Source organism: Jaculus jaculus, chromosome 4 (assembly GCF_020740685.1).
Source record: "Jaculus jaculus isolate mJacJac1 chromosome 4, mJacJac1.mat.Y.cur, whole genome shotgun sequence".
In the NCBI taxonomy this organism is placed as follows: domain Eukaryota; kingdom Metazoa; phylum Chordata; class Mammalia; order Rodentia; family Dipodidae; genus Jaculus; species Jaculus jaculus.
Window position 1 is genome coordinate 180,672,725 of NC_059105.1, and position 20,958 is coordinate 180,693,682.

The 20,958-nt window shown below is 43.2% G+C and overlaps 2 protein-coding genes across 5 annotated transcripts in view; both read right to left on the reverse strand.

The window, feature by feature from the left end:
• Cfap44 (cilia and flagella associated protein 44) overlaps window positions 1–4,986 on the reverse strand; it is a 62,275-nt gene extending 57,289 nt beyond the window's left edge. The window contains exon 1 of the mRNA XM_045148024.1: window positions 4,959–4,986. The gene's annotated coding sequence lies outside the window, so the exon portion shown is untranslated. The remainder of the gene's footprint in view (window positions 1–4,958) is intronic.
• A 1,584-nt stretch (window positions 4,987–6,570) lies between these two features.
• Spice1 (spindle and centriole associated protein 1) overlaps window positions 6,571–20,958 on the reverse strand; it is a 51,840-nt gene continuing 37,452 nt past the window's right edge. For 3 of the 4 annotated variants that reach the window (XM_045147784.1, XM_045147785.1, XM_004672317.2), the window contains exons 14-18: window positions 15,965–16,428; window positions 12,593–12,773; window positions 10,025–10,127; window positions 8,824–8,911; window positions 6,571–7,616 (exon numbers count right to left, since the gene is read on the reverse strand). In XM_045147784.1, coding sequence (XP_045003719.1) covers window positions 7,563–7,616; window positions 8,824–8,911; window positions 10,025–10,127; window positions 12,593–12,773; window positions 15,965–16,428 — 890 coding nt within the window. In that variant the 3' untranslated portion in view covers window positions 6,571–7,562. The remainder of the gene's footprint in view (window positions 7,617–8,823; window positions 8,912–10,024; window positions 10,128–12,592; window positions 12,774–15,964; window positions 16,429–20,958) is intronic. The other variant, XR_006636808.1, reaches the window with a different exon arrangement.

A 20,958-nucleotide genomic window follows, 5' to 3' on the forward strand; every position in this document is an offset into this window, starting at 1 on the left:
TCAGCCCAGGCAGCAGGGGTTGGGATGAGGACCCAGACACACATGCTGGCTGGTGGGAAAGGGTACTGGGGCATTGAGAAGAAATTGGAACTTGTCCCCTGTGCAGTGAATGGGGTGGGAACTCATACAGATGCACAGGCAGAGTAGGTGAGGACACTGGGGAGTTAGGAAGAAGTGGGGACTCACCCTGGGTGTCATAGGTGAACTAGAGATCCAGAGAGACGTGTAGGTGGAGCAGGGGGTGGGGGGTAGTTAGAAAGAAATTAGGAACTTGCCCTCAGCAGCAGTGGCTGGGTGGTGACCTAGAAAAACATGTGAGCAAAGTAAGGGCCAATTCACCTTCTCTTAAGTATTTATCTTCATTAAATACCATTTTCCTGTCCTGCATCAACTTTACTTCATTCAGCTATTTATGTTCTCTTGGGAATAACTCAGGGGTTTATTCATACCCTCATTTCTTTGAACATATTTATCATCATTCTTTTGAATTCTTTGTTTGGAATTTCATATAATTCACACCCATTGGGGGCCACCATTAGTCTGGGATTGGTAGATTTTGGGGGAGATACATTGCTTGGTTTTTCATGTGACTTTAATTTTTGTGTTAGGATTTGTGCATCAAGAGTTAGATCATTGTTTGAATTTTCTTTTTCAGGTCAGTTACAAATGCTGTCCCAGCCCTTGGCAGTACTTTACAGCCAGTCTCACCTCTACAAGTTCCTTCAGCGTTCTGGTTGTGAAGGTTGGCCCTGCTTTTGTGTAGCTCTTGCAAATGTCATATGCCCTACTTAAGAGTCTGTGTGCAAATGCCAGGAGCTGGGCAGAGTAAGTACCTCTCAATCATTTCAATGTTAATTTTCTGTCTTGCTTCCCACCAGTCAAAAGCGTCATGAGACCACCCTCTGCATTTTAGCCTTCTTTTTTTCAAAATACATTTATAACATACAGTAACATAATATAAGCTATAGATTATGATAAAGTAGTCCAAAAGCCCCAATGAATTTATTCATATGATAATACAAAGTGATTAAAAAATAATTACAATTACAGAGTGCATTAAGCACTCTATAAACACAGTTGAACCACAACACCAGCAATAATAGATAAATGAATAAATTTGAGGACGAAATCATCACATTTTTCATGCCATCATGAACTATGTATTTCTTAAATAGGAAATACACCACCATCAAATGTTAGTCATAAATCTAGTCAGTGTCACGTCTTATAGACTATGAAAGAAAGTATTAATACCCAAGGCATTTGCTAAGTAATCTGAACTGGCAATAAAGAAAAAGAAATACTAGGGTCTTTCTTAGTTTTCCTGGGTAATACAGGGAGATGAAGAATCTGTGAAAACAGATGAACAAGTCAAAAGCAACAAAAGCAGTTCAACAAGTCAGGTCCAGAAGACTCCTGGGTTCCTGGAGATTTACAGTGGAACTGATGAAATGGAACATGTTTTATTGATTTGTTTTCTGGGATCAAACAGATTGGGAAATTACACACCATAACCCAATGAGGCTTTGGAACCAGAGATTCGGGGTTCACATCCCAGTTTGGGCAAGGAGCAAGGCCTTTAATCTCTCAGTCTTCTTATATATGAAGTGGGAGTGATACTGCTGTCTGGCAGAGTTTTGAATATTAAGTGATATGTTTTATATCTAGAGTTCTCAACTCTGACTGCACTTTAGAATCACTTTTTAAAATGTACCATAACATAGTCCCTTTCCAGGCAGGCAGGCAGAAGGAATGCCTAGACACAAGGCTTTGGGCTGGAGAGATTGCTTAGTGGTTAAGGTGCTTGCCTGCAAAGCCAAAGGACCAAGGTTCAATTGCCCAGGACCCACATAAGCCAGTTGCACCATGTGGCACATGTGTCTGGAGTTCATTTGTGGTGGCTGGATGCCCTGGTGCACCCTGGACAACACAGTGAGCCATTTCTAAATTTTTTAAAAATTCATAGAATATTAATAATTGAAAGCAGTTTTATCTAATGCAGCCTTCTAGCCAGCAAAAGGTACACATCCACATGTGCCCCAGCACTATTATAAAGCAGTCTAAGGTGCTGGCCAGGCTGGGAATATTGGCTTCAGATTCAATCTGACTGATTTGAATATTAGTTACGAAGTGTTATATATTAAACTTCTCTCTCAGTGTGGTAGTTTGATTGTATGTCTCTGTCCTCAATTTTTTTTTTTTTTTAAGCTTGTCTCCAGTCACCTGTCTGGAGGAGGTGTCACTTGGGGAAGATCCTGGGGTCCAGCCCTAAGGTGGGTTGGAAGCAGATCTGAATTCCAGTCAAAAGGCTTGCAGAGGGCTGGAGAGATGGCTTAGCGGTTAAGTGCTTGCCTGTGAAGCCTAAGGACCCCGGTTCGAGGCTCGGTTCCCCAGGTCCCATGTTAGCCAGATGCACAAGGGGGCGCACACGTCTGGAGTTCGTTTGCAGAGGCTGGAAGCCCTGGCGCGCCCATTCTCTCTCTCTCTCCCTCTATCTATCTTTCTCTCTGTGTCTGTCGCTCTCAAATAAATAAATTTATTAATTTAAAAAAAAAAAAAGGCTTGCAGAGAAGCCTGAGCTCTGCTGGGGTCCCTCCTGTTGCAGCTGGTTGTACGTCTATTGGTTTTGGGTTTTGCTGGCTTTTTGGCAGTTTCTCTCTGTTTGGATATATGGAAGTAGCTTCTCTGGCCACTGATGGAACTTTCCCCCTGGACCTGCAAGCTCGAAATAAATCCCTTCCTCCCCAGAACTGTGCCTGGTTTGGATGTTCATACCAGCAATGTGGAGCTATCTACAATACTCAGTATTTTATTGAAAAAAAATTTATTGATGAGAGAGGGGGTAGGAGACAGACAGACAGAGACAAAGGACACGCTTGTGCCTCTTGCTACAACATAGCCCAGACACATGTTCATGCATCTGGCTTTACATGGGTACTGGGGAATCAAACCATGGGCCAGGAGACCCAGACTCTAGGGTTTAGGGTCTTCACTCTTGAAAGCCCAGAGATTTAGTTTCTGCCATGTGCCAGAGCTCACCACGAATGATGTATAAAAGACACCATTTTGCAAATAAATAATAAAAAAATATCAAAAACACTTAAAAGGGCTGGAGAGATGGCTTAGCAGTTAAGTGCTTGCCTGCAAAGCCTAAGGACCCCAGTTGGAGGCTCGATCCCCCAGGACCCATGTAAGCCAGATGCACAAGGGGGTGCATGCATCTGGAGTTCGTTTGCCAATTCTCTCTCTCTCTGCCTCTTTCTCTGTCACTCTCAAGTAAATAAGTAAAAATAAGCCAAAAAAAAAAAATTAAAGACTCCATTTTGACAATACCTTGTGAGATATCACTGTGGAAAGAAAGTGATAGCTGTTCTTTAATGTTTACCACAGTCAAGCACAGTTCTACAAAATTCTGCGTATATTATCTCACTTTTTTTTGGTTTTTTGAGGTAGAGTCTCATTGTAGCCCAGGCTGGAATTCACTATGGAGCCTCAGGGTGGCCTCGAACTCATGGCGATCCTCCTACCTCTGCCTCCTGAGTGCTGGGATTAAAGGCGTGTGCCACCACGCCTAGTTATCTCACATATTTTTAAATATCACATTTAAATAGACAGTTGTTATAATTTTGCAGTTAAGAAAGCACAGCAGTTACTCCTTGAATCCCCTTCTTCACTCATCTCATACCAACGGTCCAGTTATGAAGTCTTGTGACTTCACCCTCTCGTGTCTAGTCCCTTGTTGCTACTCTAGTTGACTCCTGTTGCGTCTCATCACCACAGCCTCATGCCCTTTTGCAGTCCATTTTGTACTCTGACTCTTGTATTTCTGGAAAGGCTTTTAAAAATTCTTTTATTAATATTATATTTTTAGCTGGGCGTGGTGGCACACGCCTTTAATCCCAGCACTAGGGAGGCAGAGGTAGGAGGATCGCTGTGGGCTTGAGGCCACCCTGAGACTACATAGTGAATTCCAGGTCAGCCTGAGCTAGAGTGAGACCCTACCTCAGAAAACGAAAAAAATTTTTTTATTTATTTGAAAGAGAAAGAGGGAGGAGAAGGAGAGGGTGAGGGAGAGAGAGAGGGAGAGGGAGAGGAAAGAGAGAGAGAGAGAGGGAATAGGCACTCCAGGGCTTCCAGCCACTGAAAACAAATTCCAGACACATGTGCCACCTTTTGCATCTGGCTTAAGTAGGTCCTGGGGAACAGAATCTTGCTGCTTTGGCTTTGCAGGCAAGCGCCTTAACCACTAAGCCATCTCTCCAGCCCCTCAAAGACCTTTTAATGTGTCACAAATCTTACTTAAAACTCTCCGTGACTGTTGCCATCACACGTGAATGCAAGTAAGAAGTCTGAGTTCTCATCCAGTTGCTTGGCATGGTATAATGACCCTTCACCTATCGGGGCTGTGGATCACTGCAACGTTTCTCACCTCCTTCCCACGGTCCCATGTCCCTCTTCAGCCTCACCCCCATCTTTTCTTAAAAGTGTGATATTTAGTTGCGCAAGGCAACTTATGATTCAATGGTGTCTGCTATGCTGTGGAGAGGCCTGGACTATCCTAGGGGAACAAGAATCCTTCGGGGCAGCGTGCGAGGCTGGAGAGGTGGTTTATAACGGTTAAGGACCTGGCCTGCAAAACCAGGGGACTCAGGTTCGATTCCCCAGGACCCACTTAAGCCAGATGCACAAGGTGCCACGCGTATCTGGAGGTCCTTTGTGCTCTCGCTCTCCCAATAGATAATTTAAAAGAAAAAGAAACTCAGTTTGTGAGGTTGTGCTTGTCCTCAGAGCCCCTGCAAGACCCCAGCAGGCTTCTCTGGGGGTCGCACCCAGTTGCCCCACACGGACAGCTTCCAGGGAAGACCCAGCAAAACCCGGAGACGCCCCGGCGCGTACCAGGCTCGGGAAGGGGTGGTAGGTCGGCCGGGCACCGGGCACCGGCAGCCGGAGCCACTTACCCCGGACGCCGGTCTCTGCGCGCTGGGACCTCCGTTGGCCGCGGTCACCACAGCAACGCCCGGGACGCGGGGCGCACGCGCATGCGCGGCAGCAAGGCCAGCCTTCAAACTGCGCGGCGCGGTTGGTGCGCGGAGCTGGCACGCCGGCTTACTGGACCCTGACGGTGCCGGGCTGGAGTGATTTTTGGATGCTTTCGGATTCCTGCCCATTATCCCAGGTTGGCCAAAGGGCCCTAAGGTAATGATTTCTCAACCGAGATCAAATGAGAGGCTAGAGAGGTGGCTTAGCGGTTAAGGCGCTTGCCTGCAAAGTCCCAGGTTCAATTCCCTGGGAACCCACGTAAGCCAAGTGCACGAGGTGGCACATGCGTCTGGGGTTCATTTACAGCTGCGGGATGCCCTGGAGCACCCATTCTCTCCTCTAGCCCTCTCTCAAATAAAATTTGTCCCAGCGTTTGGAAGGCAGAGGTAGGAGGATCTCCTTGAGTTCAAGGCCACCCAGATCAGCCTGGGCTAGAGCGAGACCCTACCTTAAAAAATAAAATAAAAATAAAAACTTCCCCCAAACACTTTACCATGGGGTGGTCTAGGTGATGGAAAGCAGCATCACAATGGGGTGGAGGGCGTTTGTATGTAAACCAACGAAGCTTCAAGTTGTGCACTCCTTGGCTGCAGTCCTCTGGGTGCACACAGAGCCCAGGTCCCACGGAGTCCTGGGGTATTTTTAAAATTGAGAATATGGCTCTTGAAGGAGAGCGCTAATGTTACCACATTTTGATAAGGAGTAACACTGAAATGTTATCCCGTGGAGAGCACGAGTTTCAAAACAGACACAGGTGATGTAAGAAATGATTTTTAAAAAATGAAAAGAATACAGAGCACCTAAGTTTATTAAAAATTGTGGAAGTTTGAATGTACGGTTCCATAGACTCGCTGTGTTATTAAAACTGACACCTTCAGCCCCTAGCAGGCAGATTCCTGCTAGAGAGGGTCTGGTCACTGGGGCTGGATCTGAACTCAGGCCAGAGGTCTGGAGGCCATGTGCCCTCAGGCAGGTTGGCGCTGGGCTGTCCGCAGTGTGGTGTCTGCTTGCAGCAGTGGTTTCTCTTTGTGCAGAACCTATCGAAGTAGCTTCTGCCACTGACGGAACTTTCCCTGGGTCTGTCAGCCTGAAATACACCCTTTCCTCCCATAATCTGTGTCTGGTCAGATACTCATCTCAACAATGTGGAGCTGCTGCAACAATGATACAACTTTTATTTCTGTCACAAGTTGGAGTCCAAGTACCCAAGGGAGGTTCCTAGCATAGATTTCCAACTGCTGAGGAAAGGAAGGTGACGTCTGAGGAGGTCCCAGCATGAGCTGACCATGTAGCCCTTCCCACTTCAACTCACTTGAGTGTGAAAACCCCAACAGCCAAGAGCCAGAAATGTTTCAAAATCGAAATCCAAAACATCTGACAGTCAACCAGGTGACAAAGGGAAAAACTATTTTGAATGATTTAGGTCAGAGAAAACTGATAAGAGTTTTAAAATATAAACACACACACATATACATTTAATTCTGTTTCAAATATTAAATACGCCATTAAATAAATTACTGCATTTAGACATTTGAGCTTCATGATCATTATTTATTTGATGTATATTATCATTACTGGCACTTTCACATGTAAAAATAACATAACAATTTTACAAAACATATACTCTTTAACTGCTTAAGCAAATTAAGTAAACATTTCCATGTAACATCCCCCTGCCAGCCCGCCACCCCCTTTGGAGACAGTATCTGCTCAGGCAGCTCAGCTGTCCTGCAGCTTCACTGTGTCGTCCAGGCTGACCTGAGACCAGAGGTCCTCCTGCCTCACGCTTTAAGTGCTGTGATGACAGGTGGGAAACTTCTTGCACAGCCTCATTGCAGGTGTTTTAAAACTACACATTCTATTTGCAAAAGGTTATAGATAGCAGTAACTTCCCACCAGAAAAGAAATCAAAGGGAGGTTATTTTTTCTGTTTTTTGGTTTTTCAAGGTAGGGTCTCACTCTAGCCCAGGCTGTCCTGGAATTCACTATGTAGTCTCAGGGTGGCCTCGAACTCATGGTGATCCTCCTACCTCTGCCTCCCAAGTGCTGGGATTAAAGGCGTGCACCACCACACCCAGCTATTTTTTTGAAAGCTAGATTTTAATCACACAGAGACATTTTAGTCTAAAAATTTTATGTAAAGCAACTTCATTCTTCAGGGAAAAAATGAATTAATGAACATTTAAAATGCATTAAATAACAAAAACCTGAATAACAATGAAAAAAGTAAAGATATATTGCTAAAAATTATGAAGTTACTAGAAAATAAAACTTTAATTTCTCTATAGTCAAAATTTTATTTACAGAGAATGTATAGGTTAACTGTTGAAAACCTATTTGAAAAGGCAAAATATTAAAATAAATATTCTTTTTCTCATTTCCATTAATAAAGACTAATAGGATCTTTGGAGGTTTTATCTGAAGAAGAATGTCAAAACTTGAAAAGAGGAGCAACGAAAAAGGAACGAAAAGTGAAGGAAAACTTTGTGAAAAAACTCCAGAAAACACAGTGTCAGCCTCACTTAGGACATGTGGGTAGAAAGGGCAAACCAGCCTTCTTCAGTTTGTTTTTCAACCTGTGGGACAGAGGTGCAGAAAGGGTCAGGAGGTAACTATACACACCCGAGCACTCGAGGTTTAACGGTCACTAAAGCAAGTGCGCGCTCCCTCACTGAGCGCTGGGACTTAAACCCTGGCCGGCAGTGCCATGCTGCTACATACCACCACATGACTCGGTGCCCGCTCAACAGGCCCCTCACTAAAAGCCCTGTTTTTAAAAACAAAGATAAATCCAACATTTTATACAAACCACAAGTATAACTTCAAAGTGATGAAAGAAAGCTACTTGATCTTAGCAAATTAAATGATACTAAGTCTCATGAAAGAGCTAACTTTCATAAGAAAGAAGACATAAGAAGCAGAAAGGACACATCTTGTAGTTGTAAGCAACTGCAGAGATCACCCCCACCCATAACAAGTCTGAAAAATTTTTGTACAATTCTACAGACATCCTTATGATTTTCTATGACAAACACTGAAAGCACTACATTTTCAATGCTATAAACAATAAAATATCTTCTATAAAAATCTAAATACTAAGCTGGGCGTGGTGGTGCACCCTAACCAAAACAAAACCTGAATACTCTCTGACATGTTTAGTCTCTGTACAGTTCTGGACAAATCAAGCACATGAAGACATACGGGACATGGATGCCGCTGTGCTCCGCCTGCGTAACTAGAGCGCACGGCTACGAGCACCAGGACAAAGCAGAAAGCACCTGCTAGCCCGAATGCGGCTGTCTCCACCTCCACCTGTCACCCCAAGAACGGGGACCGACATCTCAATACAACTACAACCTTGCTTAAGGCCACAATATTTGGGATGTCTGCCTGAAGCCAGTCATTTCCAGTTTTTGAGGGCTATTAAAATCCCACTGAATTTTGCCTTATTCCCTAGTTACTTCTAGAAGACAAAAGTATATAGCTTATTGTTGTTGTTTTGATTTTTCATGGTAGGCTGACCTGGAATTCACTATGTGGTCTTAGGGTGGCCTTGACCTCACTGTGATCCTCCTACGTGTACCTCCCAAGTGCTGGGATTAAAGGCTGTGCCACTATGCGCAACTTGTTTTTTCTATTAAAGGCAAATTATAGTATTTCTTTCCTTTTGGGAATTTAATCTCATCTTTGAGACATCAAGAATGATAACTAAGAATGAAAATCAGTCATATTTTACCCTCACCTTCTTGATTACAGCATACAGAAACAGTGATTACACTTTACCTTTGTCCTTGGATTAACAGGTGTAAATCGCCCACTTCCTGAGGTGGCATTTAGTGGAGAACAAGAATGATTGGCGGCCCCTGAAGATCTGTTTATAAGAAGTAAAAAGGTAACAAGAGAGTGAGCTGTTATGTTCAGTAACTAAGACTTCTGTGAGACCTCAAAGAAGAGCGAGAGCTTCAGAAGCTTTGGCAGACAGGAGGAAATCACCTGTAACACAATGTCTCCAACCTATGACTCGTTCTAACCAATACAGTTTATCGCTTAGTTTTAAATTCACAGAAAGAGTGGAAAGCATGAATAGTCCCATGTGTTCCCTCGTCTCCATCTCTGACACATGGTTTCTCTTATTACTAACAGCTTACTGTGGTCATGTTATAACTGAGGATCCAATGTAGACACATTAGTAGCAACTAAAGGCCACAGTTTCCATTAGGCTTCTCTTTGTATCATACATTCTGTGGATTTTCAGAAATAGTTAATAGCATGACTTCTATTATTTTATGTACATAAGGTTTTAAAATTACAGAAGAAAATGGTTGTAGAGTGGAAGGAGGGTCAAGACAGCACAGCAGTCGTGAGGTCTGGCGCAGGGCAGTGGTGAGGGCGCAGAGCGGCAGCACAAGAGCTGGAGAACTCCTTCCTGCGCACCCCACTCACACGTGACTCCCTGAGAAAAATCAGCTTTGACTTTCACTTTTAGTTATTCATTGTAAAGGAGACAAATGATACTGGCCACTCAGTCCACCCTGTGATGCATCACCTCTTAAGTTTTGTAGCCCGTAAGTAAGTACTCTACCTCTGGATTAGCCTACTTTTGTTTTCAGGAGCCAATCCACCAGTTTTCTACTTCGCTAAGCTTATTCCTCACTATCTTAGTTCCCCAAAAATTCTCCTCCCCAGTTACCTCCTCTGTAAGTGAGCCTATCTGAACTTGTTAGAGGGATAAGGAGCACATCTTTTTTTTTCCTCACAAAAAGAATACTTATCACATTCTTTATTTCTTTTTTTTTCTTGGTTTTTCAAGGTAGGGCTTCAGCTTTAGTCCAGGCTGACCTGGAATTACTATGTAGTCTCCGGGTGGCCTCGAAACCACTGCGATCCTTCCACCTCTGCCTCCCAAGTGCTGGGATTAGGGCAGGCGCCACCACGCCCGCTCCCATTCTTCATTGGGAAGTCACCACTCACACCCGGGCTTTACCTTCGGGAGTCTGCTGCACTGACAGGAGAGGCAGGATTGCGTTTGGAGCTTTGGGGAGTTTCTGCACTAGGAATAGACACCTCAATGGTTCTCTTTCCTCCTTCTAAGATGTGAAAAATAAATAAATAAATGTTAGTTTCATTACCTTTTAATAAGATAAAATTCTTGCTCAAATATTAGAAATTGTACATTACAAATTTAGAAGTTGTTTCTACATTTTATCATTATGGCTCACAGAGAAATTCTAGAGTAGTGGCAAGTGTCAATTTAGCAGCATGCCAATTCAGTAGACTGCTAGAATCTTGACACAAGTGGTATCCTATCAGAGCAACAAGTGAAAGAACAGATACTAAGAGAATTTGAGATCCTTGTCAAAAAATAATGGTCTAAAAGTTTTTATCTAAAGTTTTTTTTTGTTTTGTTTTGTTTTGTTTTGTTTTTAAGAAAGACGAAAGAAAATTTCTGAAGTCATTTGGTAAAATTTACAATCTTTTTGTTTGTTTTTAAAGTAGGGTCGTGCTCTAATTCAGGCTGACCTGATACTCACTATGTAGTATCAGGCTGCCCTCAAACTCAAAGGGATCCTCCTACCTTTGCCTCCCAAGTACTATGGTTAAAGGCATGCGCCACCATGGTAATGAAGGCACTACCACAGAAAAGGAAAGTTGGCTGAAGAGTTCATGTGGTCAAAACAAAATAATTATATGCACTGTCAATGTTTCAGAAGTGGCATTCACTGGTGGAACATACTGTATCTTCCCAGGCAGTTTCACAGAGGTTATTGTAACTCACTGCTTAAAAACCAATGATGTTGTGGTCTTAAGGGGTAATAAAACCTAAAAAAATTCCTCAGTCACCATAGACAAAAGAGGCTTTTTCCCATGGGATATTATTTATCCTTATTTTTACAATATAACCCACAGAGTTCCTATACAATCAAGTTTTACTTACAAGAAAAGGCTTTTTTAGTGATATAACCACTAGAATGGAAAAAAAAAAAAAAACCCACCACAGATGCAAATTCACAATTTGCTTTCAGGAAAGTCACACAGCCACAATTTACACTCTCACTGAACAGTTCATGAGCAGCTATGTGAGCTCTCTGAGATCAGACATGACTCAACCTCACATAACTGCTGAGGGAATGTTCCATCACAACTTGTACTTGAGGCTGACTGCTTAATGGCTCTGTGATATAGTTGGAATGAGCTGATATTATGTCATGTATCTATTTGCTTGTTGCCTCATCCCCAGCTTGAATGCATGAGTACTCAAGATCACGGAAGGCATGCGCACTGCAGTATTCATATGTACTTGAGAATTTATGACTATGACTAACAGTAGACAAAGCTAGCTGACGATGGAAAAAAAAACTAAAATAAATAAATGAGAGAAAAAGGTCCTTGGGAAATATGGATTACCTACTATTTTCTGAAAAGTCCCCAGAGTCTTCTTTCTGAGTTCATAATTTCAAAAAAATTAGTCATTTCCAGCTGTGATGAAAGCTTTGTGAGTTGGTGGGTGCTATGGCACCTCACAGGTTCACCTGAAGCAGTATGTGGCTGGGGAAAGAGCTCACCTAAGTAAAATGTCAGGTGTTCCACCCTACTGCTCCTTCACCTGGCCTTTGTTTTGAGTCAGAGTCTCTTCATCGATACTGGAGTTTGTAGGGCTCCAATGATTCTCAGGTCTCTGCTCCCCTTTAGGATTAGTGTTATAGGCACAGCTACCCCAGCTGTGTACATGGGATCCAGAGATTCAAACTATGGCTACCTCAGGGCCCTCAAGGACCTCATGCTTGAGCAGCAAACACCCTTTAGCACTAAGCCATCTCTCAGCCCTGAGGTGAACACCTTACTGATACCTTAAAGGTAACCAGCTTCATTCAACCAACAGGACCAACAAATCCCTCCAAATCATCAGTGCCTGAGTGCCTCAGAACACACCATTCATACAGAGCTTTTCCTACTCCTAATAACTTGGGCTCTCTTACAATGGACCCATGGCGATCTTTCTATCATTTTTACATTACTCTACAAGTGAGGCTATCAGCTTCTGGCTAAATACCAACTTGAGATTGGCTTCATTTCATTAGCATCTCTTCAAATGTGAGTATTATGACAAGAAATTTCTCAGGAACTATTCCATTACTTAGTGTCTAGCTTCTCCTATCTCTAAGTGTAACAAAATAGAAAAAATAAAGTGAGAAAGGGTTTAACAAAACAGTAACTTTAATGTGCTGCTGACAAACGTGAAAAGTGTAATTCTGATGTGCAGGCTTATGAGCTGCACACATGTGCTGAGTGAACCACACACTGTTAGGAATGGCACTTGGATGCAGGGCCCCTGAGGAGCTAGGGCACCAAGGACGGACAGGTTGTAAGCACCATGGGATAGAAGGCACCAGGAGACCAGTCTTCTCCTATTTCTGACACTTATTTTCTGACTCAAGCCAGTTATTTTGCTGTAAAATTGAAGGTACTATAATACATGCTTGGAGATTTCTTTTGACTCATGATATTTCAAAATTAAGAAACTATACTTATAAGTCAAGAATCTGTAACCAACCTGTCCATGCTCTGAGGGGCAACTGAACAGGGGACACTGGTGAAGAGGAGAGATTCAAACCAATAAGCTTCTGCTGCTCAATCAACTGAAGGAGTTTCTCACGAGCTTCCATGCTCTGCCGATTCAGTTCTGCAATCCGTTCCTCCATGCTGGGTGCGAGAGACTGAGCTACTGGAAAAATCTTTGGGAGAGAAAAAAAGACACAAATTCATTACTGAAAAAAAGCACACAATTCTGTCTTTTCTACTAAGTCCCAGCAGTCTGTATCCATAGCCCTTGCTATATATATGTGTGTGTGTACAACAGGCAATTTATTAGTGAGTTAATTAAAAAAACTGGAGCTAAAAGAAGATGATACTACTTTTATCCTACTATTCCCACATCAGCCCAGTCTACAGGACAAAGCTTTCTTGCATCTCTTAGTATCTCCCTTGGCTGAGACAATTAACAGGATAATGCAAACAAATGTCTCCTGATGAGCTAAATGTCACACTGCTATTGATGGTAGATCTGAGCTTGGGCAGATTACCAAGGAGGATATGCCGTTGTAGTGGAAACACTTTTCTATAAACACAGACCTCAAACATGCATCGTGAGTTACTTGGCAAAGACTATGTTTCACCCCTTCTGCCCATGTGCTGGTCTCTCCAGGCCACTTTCAGCCTAAGATATAAGATTCAAGAGTAGCTGTGATTGCTATAGCACTGAGGGTACAGTGATAAGCACAGCTGCCTTCCAAGAACAGCTGTGATTGGAAAGAAATAGAAGGGGGGGGGGGGCGGGAAGGAAGGGAAAGGAGAACAGGAACTACAACATGAAAAATCCCAAGAGGAATGTACTTATTTGTAATGATTTCATTTAGTTAAATAGAACCCTTTGGGCAACAATCCCTTAAAGAAATTACTAATTTGTAGTTTATGATAAGAACATGAGTAAAACAGTATGAATCAAAGATCAGTTTGTATTTCCAGTCAAAATAGAAGAGGTCAGTAGTACGACTTATGCTGATACTAAACAGAAAAAAAGCCCAGGCTCGCCATTTAACTGCCACCTTCTGCAAAGACCTACCTGTTTCAAGTAATCTTCAAGGCTCTGTAAACATACACTCAAAGTATGAAAAGACATTCATACATGTGCTGGCAGCTGCCTGTGTTCATGCTCTTTCCTGGCTTCCCCTGCCGACCCCTTCTGAGTACTTCTGTGAGTAAACACCCTGTGGCCCTTATTCTTCACCAGCCAGTAAGGACAGAGGTGGCCCCCACTTCCACTTCCCTTAGCTGTCCTCACCAAGGCCCTCATACCACTACTAACGCTCTTAGGAACTTTGACTGTGAGGCTGCCCAGCTCCTTTCTATTGCTACACCAGGTCCTTGTGGGAGCCACCTTTGCTCACAGATAGTAAGTTTCTCCCATCACCAGGATTTGAATGAGGAAGTGTGTTATAAATACTCCCAGTTGGAACTTAAGACTCACTTTTCACCCATAAACAATAAAATGAAGGTTTAAGCTACCAAATTAGCCCACAAAGTTTATTTAGCTTATAAAATGTATGTGCTGACAGAAAGACAAGGGCCATATGGACTTGTTTATGTGTGGAACCTAAAAACGTTGATCTCATAGAAGTTAAAAGTAGAAGGGTGGTTACCAGAGCTGGAGAATAGGAATACAGAGGCAAGCTTCATCAATGGATAGCAAAACAGTTAGATAAGGCTTTTTTAAACTTGAGACAAGTCTCACATTATTAGTCCAGGCTGGCCTTGAACTCATGGCAATCCTGCCTCAGTTTTCTGAGGATTATAGACATGAGCCACCATGCCTTCATGCTACAGTTAGATAGAAAACAAACTCCTGCAGTATGATATGAAAGACCTCTGCTACTCAAAGTGTGGCCCATAAGCCAGCATCATCATTTAGGCACTTACTAGAAATGCACAGGTACTACCCTACACACTCAGCCAGATACCATGCGTTAGCAAGCTTCTCAGATATTTGTGTGCACATTATAGTTTGACTTTAACAATCCTTTAAAACATCACTTCTATAGAAAAATAAATTCTGTGTTGCTGTCTGAGCACTCTTTTACAGACCATGTTAAGAGTAAAACTACTTTTAAAATGTAATTGTGTGGCAAGCATTCATGTCTGGTTAACTCTATACACTTTACACATTGGCCTTAGCGCACCTAACTTTTAACTCCATCCTATTTTCTACATTCTCATATTTTTCCTTCCACGTTGTCTTCTTTTGCTGTAAGTGACACATAAGCTAACAGATAATCTATCCTGTGATGAAGACATACTCAAGCATCCAGACGTTTCCAACCATGAGCTATGGGCTGTGTGTAGCCACATGCAGCCCAGGGTAACTATGAATGCAGCCCAACACAAAATGGCAAACTCACTTAAATCACTGAGACTTTTTGTAATTTTTTTTTTGCAATTTAACTGTGTGGTTCTCAAGCACAAACTTTGTAGATAACAATGTTGTGTCATGATGTCAAAAGGCTGGACATCCTTGGAACTAAAAAAAAAAAAATCTCCATTGACAGAAAGACAAATGCCATGTGACCTAACTCAAGTGTGAAATCTAAAAATGCTGATCTCAGGCTTGAGGGATAGCTAGTGGTTAAGGCGTTTGCCTGCAAAGCCAAAGGACCCAGGTTCAATTCCCCAGGATCCACGTTAGCTAGATGCACAGGAGGCACATGTGTCTGGAGTTTGTTTGCAGTGGCTGGAGGCCCTGGCTCACCCATTCTCTCTCCCCCCTCCCTCTTTCCCTGTCAAATAAATAAATAATAATAAAATATTTTAAAATGCTGATCTCATGGGAGTCGAGTAGAGCAGTGGCTACCAGTGGCAGCCTCAGAACTATGCTGGGTCACTTCTGTAAAGAGATCACTTTTGACACTTGTTATGGTTAGGATATGAAATGGTCCCATGGGCTTGTATACTGGGGGCTGAGTGCCAGCTCATGGGTTTTCGGAGTAACTGGCTTCTCAGGGGTCTGATCAGACAAATCCATTGAAGGACTCATAATATGATGACTATTGGAAGAAGACAAAAAGCAGGAGGTAAAGTCTAGCTCAAAGAAATAGGTCATGCAAGCACATCCTAGGAATATATACACCTTGTCCCTATCCCTTTCCCTCTCTCGCTGCTTCCTGGCCACCATGAAATAACAGCCTCTGTCCCGTGCTCCCACCACCACATTCTGCCTCACCTCAGGCCCAAAGGAAGACTGAAGCCATGAGCCACAATAACTCTAGTCCCTTTGTTTAACCAGATACTGGTCACAGCAACGAGAGGTCTGGCTAACACAACACTCACTTTAAGTTCCCGCTGTGTCCTTAGTGAATGCACAGCTGGTACTTACAGCAGTCACATCACCGGGAATGTCCCGTCTGTTCAGCTCTCTGTGTCCGTCCCCTTGTTCTCCCATAGCAGCAGCATGCAGATGTGCCTTAATGGCTGAATTCTGCAGCGTCAACTCAGCAATTCGGGCCATCGTGTCCTTTCTCTGTATCAACGCCTCATTTGTTCTAAGCTGCTGCCCATCTCCCAGTACTGGGGGTTCTTCTGGGAATACAGGGCTTCTTGATTGCTGAAAAGTGGTCTGGGAGCTGCAAGGGGGCTGTGAGAGATTCACAAGTGGTGTCTGAGTTCTGTTTTCCAAATCTTCTCCCATGTGAGATATTCTCCATCTCTGAGTGAAGAGACGATTCTCTTCACTTGAATTCTGAATGTCTATGTCGAGAGGTAAGGCCTTCTTTTCCCAGTTTTGTTCCATACTTGGAGTGATTCGTGGAGCAGGGCGAGTTTGGACAGTCCTCCTCAATGCTGCAGACAGCAATTCAAAAATAATGACTTACATATTATTTTCCATACTCATCTCATCAGTAGTCTATCATAATAGTTAGGGAGGTATATCCACAGAAGAGTTTAGCTTTTGAATGCCTAAAGTATTTTAAGCAAGGACTCGCCAGCAATGCCACCCTAACAACCAAGGGCACAGACTGGTTCTTCATATTCCAGAGGTCACTTAGCAGTACTCATTGCCTTGTAATGTTTTGACTCATATGTTAACCAAACCTTGGAATGAGGGTAAAGGAGGAGAGCATAGCTAATTTAAACTGATAGCCAAGAAAGATCTCTCAGGGAAAGTAACATTTAAAAGTGACTATAGGGCCGGGCGTGGTGGCGCACGCCTTTAATCCCAGCCCTTGGGAGGCAGAGGTAGGAGGATCGCTGAGAGTTCGAAGCCACCCTGAGACTACATAGTGGATTCCAGGTCAGCCTGAGCCAGAGTGAGACCCTACCTTGAACATCCAAAAATAAATAAATAAATTAATTAATTTAAAAAATTTAAAAAAAAAAGTGACTATAGGGCTGGAGAGATGGCTCAGCAGTTAAGCGCTTGCCTGTAAAGCCTAGGGACCCTGGTTCAAGGCTCAATTCCCCAGGATCCACGCTAACCAGATGCACAAGGGGGCGCATGCGTCTGGAATTCATTTGCAGTGGCAGGAAGCCCTGTCACACCCATTCTCCCTCCCTCCCCCCACCCCGCCTCTTTGTTGCTCTCAAATAAATAAATAAAAATACAATTTTTATGGTGATTATAGAGCTGGAGAAATGGCTCAGCTGTTAAAGGTGCTTGCTTGCAAAGCTTAACAGCCTGGGTTTGATTCCCTAGTGCCCACATAAAGCAAGATGCACAAAGTGGCACATGTATCTGCAGTTTATCTGCATTGGTAAGAGGCTATGGTGTGCCCATTCTCATTCTCTATCTCTTAGCTTGCAAATAATTAAACATAAACATTAAAAATAAATTCAGAGCAGCTTATCTTGCAATTGAGTACAAACAAGTGGTTACACATGTAACAGAAAGTAGAGGAGAGGACATGCCGGCAGAGACCAGCAAGGTTCAGTATAAGAGAGAGCAAAGAAAGGCAGCCAATCTGGTTGCAGCACAGCCACAAGGAGAACTGGCAGAGCCTGTTAGACTCTGTTGGAAGTTTTATCATTTCAGAACACTGGGAACCTACAGGTTTGCAATGACACAGGTCACATCTCTTAAATGCTTGGGATTACTAGACGGTCACCATAATGGAAGCAGAGTCAGGAAGCAACTGTCATTGTCTAGAAGAAAGGTGGGCGAGAGATGGGAAGAAGACAATTGGTGTGAGGCACACCTTGACAACAGAACCAAGAGTCACGAATGGAACTGAGGAATGAGGGAAACCACATGAAAGCATCGTGGGTGGACAGTGATGCCATCTGCGGAGATGGAGAAGGCAAGGAATGTACACCTTGGGAAAAGGCAATTAGCAAGAACTCGGTTCTGAACATGCTAAGTTGAAGATAAAAATCCTCACGTGCTAGAAACAAGATAACTGAAGTCCAAATGTGGTACCACAACCCTTTGCTTTGCCCTATTCAGTGATGGGCGGGCAAGTTGCCAGTACTTCTGACGCTCAGCCTGGCATTGCATTCCGTAATGCCTCACACTTCCATTACACTCATCTATACTGCTATATCTTCATCATAACTTTTTCAATTATTTTATTTACTTGCAAGGAGAGAGACAGCGTGCAGGAAAGAGATACAGACAGAGAGAATGGGCATGCCAGGGCCTCCAGACACTCCAAATGAACTCCAGATGCATGCACCACTTTGTGCACCTGGCTTTACATGGGCACTGGGGAATCAAACTCAGGTCATTAGGCTTCGCAGTACCGTAACTGCTCAGCCACCTCTCCAGCCCATTTATTTATTTTTTAAAATGTTTTTATTTATTTGAGAGTAACAGAGAGAAAGAGAGGCAGATAGAGAGAAAGGGTGTGCCAGGGCCTCCAGCCACTGCAAATGAACTCCAGATGTGTGCGCCCCCTTGTGCATCTGGCTAACGTGGGTCCTGGGGAATCGAGCCTTGAACTGGGGTCCTTAGGCTTCACAGGCAAGTGCTTAAATGCAAAGCCATCTCTCCAGTCCCCATTTATTTTTTAAATCTGTGTGTGTGTGTGTGTATGTGTGTGTGTTCATACACTTGACTGTAGACATGTGTGCCACGGCACCATGTGGAGGTGAGAAGATAGACAACCTTGTTTGTCCTGCCATCCATTTTGTTTGACGTAAGGTCTCCTTACTGCAGTGTACGCCAGGCTAGTCACGCGTGCGCTGTCAGGGCTCCTCCCCCTCCTGCCTCTCACCTCGCCCAAGGACTGCGAGAGACATGGGTGGCTTCGGAGAGTGAGCTCAGCCGTGCTTGTGCAGCACTTAACCTACAGACCGTGTCCCCAGCCCTTGCATTGGGTGCACAAAATAAAATGTCAGTAACACAGATTTGTCCTTTTCTTTACTTCTGTGCCCATCAGGTCTTTGTTGATAAATCATCCAGTGCAGAAAATCTGACAAAGTTTTTGAGTCTCGGTAACAACAGCTTATATTACTCTGTAGAAAAATATAAGCAATCTTAAAAGAAATAAAAATTCAGGCAAATCAGGACTGAATAATATGTCTAGTATGTGTGGATTGTTATTTTTAACATTTCTTCCATCTCTTTAATAATTGAATCTTTCTTTAGAGGTCTGAAGAGGATTATTAATTGGCTAGACTAAGGATAGGATTTGAGTTTTGATTTCTGTTCAGATTCAGATTTTTAATTCCTTAAAGCAATTATTTGGAGGACAGACTAAAAACCTCTTTGAAAATGAAATTAAAGCAACACCTCAAAAAAATACACAAGTGCACAAATAATTTTTCCAACAATGAAATGGTCCATGGAACTTCTAAAGACCATCTATGAACACCAAGTTAAAAAACAATGAGCTAAGGACTGGCAAAAAATTTAATATTTTATTCAAGCAAGTATCTTTAATGCTGAGCCATCTCCCTATCCCCAAAACTTTTATTCAAAACTATCCATATGTGCTACAAAAGTACCTCCAAAACTGTTTTAACTACAAACCTACTTCCATGAAAACGTCCTCAACATGCCTTAGTTAAAAACTTTTGATGAGGACAATGGTGTACCCCAAAGCCATAGATTGTTACTAGAAAATTTTCAGTGCCAGGGATGGGATACCTTCTAGTGAGCTGTTGGGCAGGGAGGTCCTTGATGCCCCAAAACATTACAGGCCATTGCCGAGGCTCTTGATTTCCCACCAGGAATAGAAGGTAAGACCCTACTGCTAAAGATTCCACATGCTTGGGTTACAAGGTCACTGAGAAATCTTGCTGGAGCTGAGCTGCAAATATCCTCCCTGTAGACCAGCTGACAGAAAGCTGGAAAAAGCTACACTGCATGCAGCTCTATGGGAGAGAGAGGTCATCAGTGTCAACAGTGGACACTGCAAGCCTTAAGTTTGGCCAACCAGGCCAAATGAGCTAATGGGTGCAATAGTGGCATGTCATGGGGGAAACTAACACTCTCTAATTGGACTGAAGACCCAATCTATGGGACGGAATACATGCCTGGTACTGAGAACATATGAAGAGGGATGTCATGAGCCCTAGAGGTGTAACACCTGCTGGTATCTGGCTACATGCATTTGCTCACCAAGCTGCCCAGTAAGTCTTTCTCTTAATGTTCATACTCATATATTAACACTACTCTCACTTTTGGGTTAAAGAAACTTCTCTTTTCAGATGACAGTGACCTATGGGATGACTCAAAAGGCACCACAGTGCTGAGAAGAAGTGACAGAGGAGTGCTAAGCAATGAAATATCTCTCATACCCTCCAAGGCTCAGAGTCCATTGCAGAAGAGGTGGCAGAAACAATGTAAGAGCCAAAGGAAGGGTAGGACTGCTTGCAATGCAGGCTTTCAGACACAAAATAGCCTGGACGTCCAAGACGTTGCAGTGCCTGGCACTACCTACACAGGACCCTCAGAATAGGAGGAAAAGATGATGACATCAAAACAAAAGAAAGATGGATTGAGAGGGGGAGGGGATATGATAGAGAGTGGAATAGTGAAAGTGAAAGTGGAGGGGGAGGGAATCATGGTTTATTGTCTGTAATTATGAAAGCCACCAATGCAAAACTTTTGAGGAGAATGGTACTAAGATATTCACATATGACTTATAACATGCTTACGGTTTTCATATTTCCCTAGTCAAGCTATCCTTATTTTCTGGAGTACATTCTCCTTTTGTTTCTTGCTCCTTCACATGCTCCTGAGTCCCCAGTGTCAATGGAAATTCTCCTAATTCTGAATCTTTAACAATTGTTGTAATTATTTATTTGCACGTATTTATTTATTTATTTGGGTGTATGGGTGCTCTGGCTGCTGAAAAGAATGCCCATTTGGCTTTCCAAGTGCAGCTGCAGAACTGAACCTAGGCCAGCAGGCTTCATACCTTTAGCCAT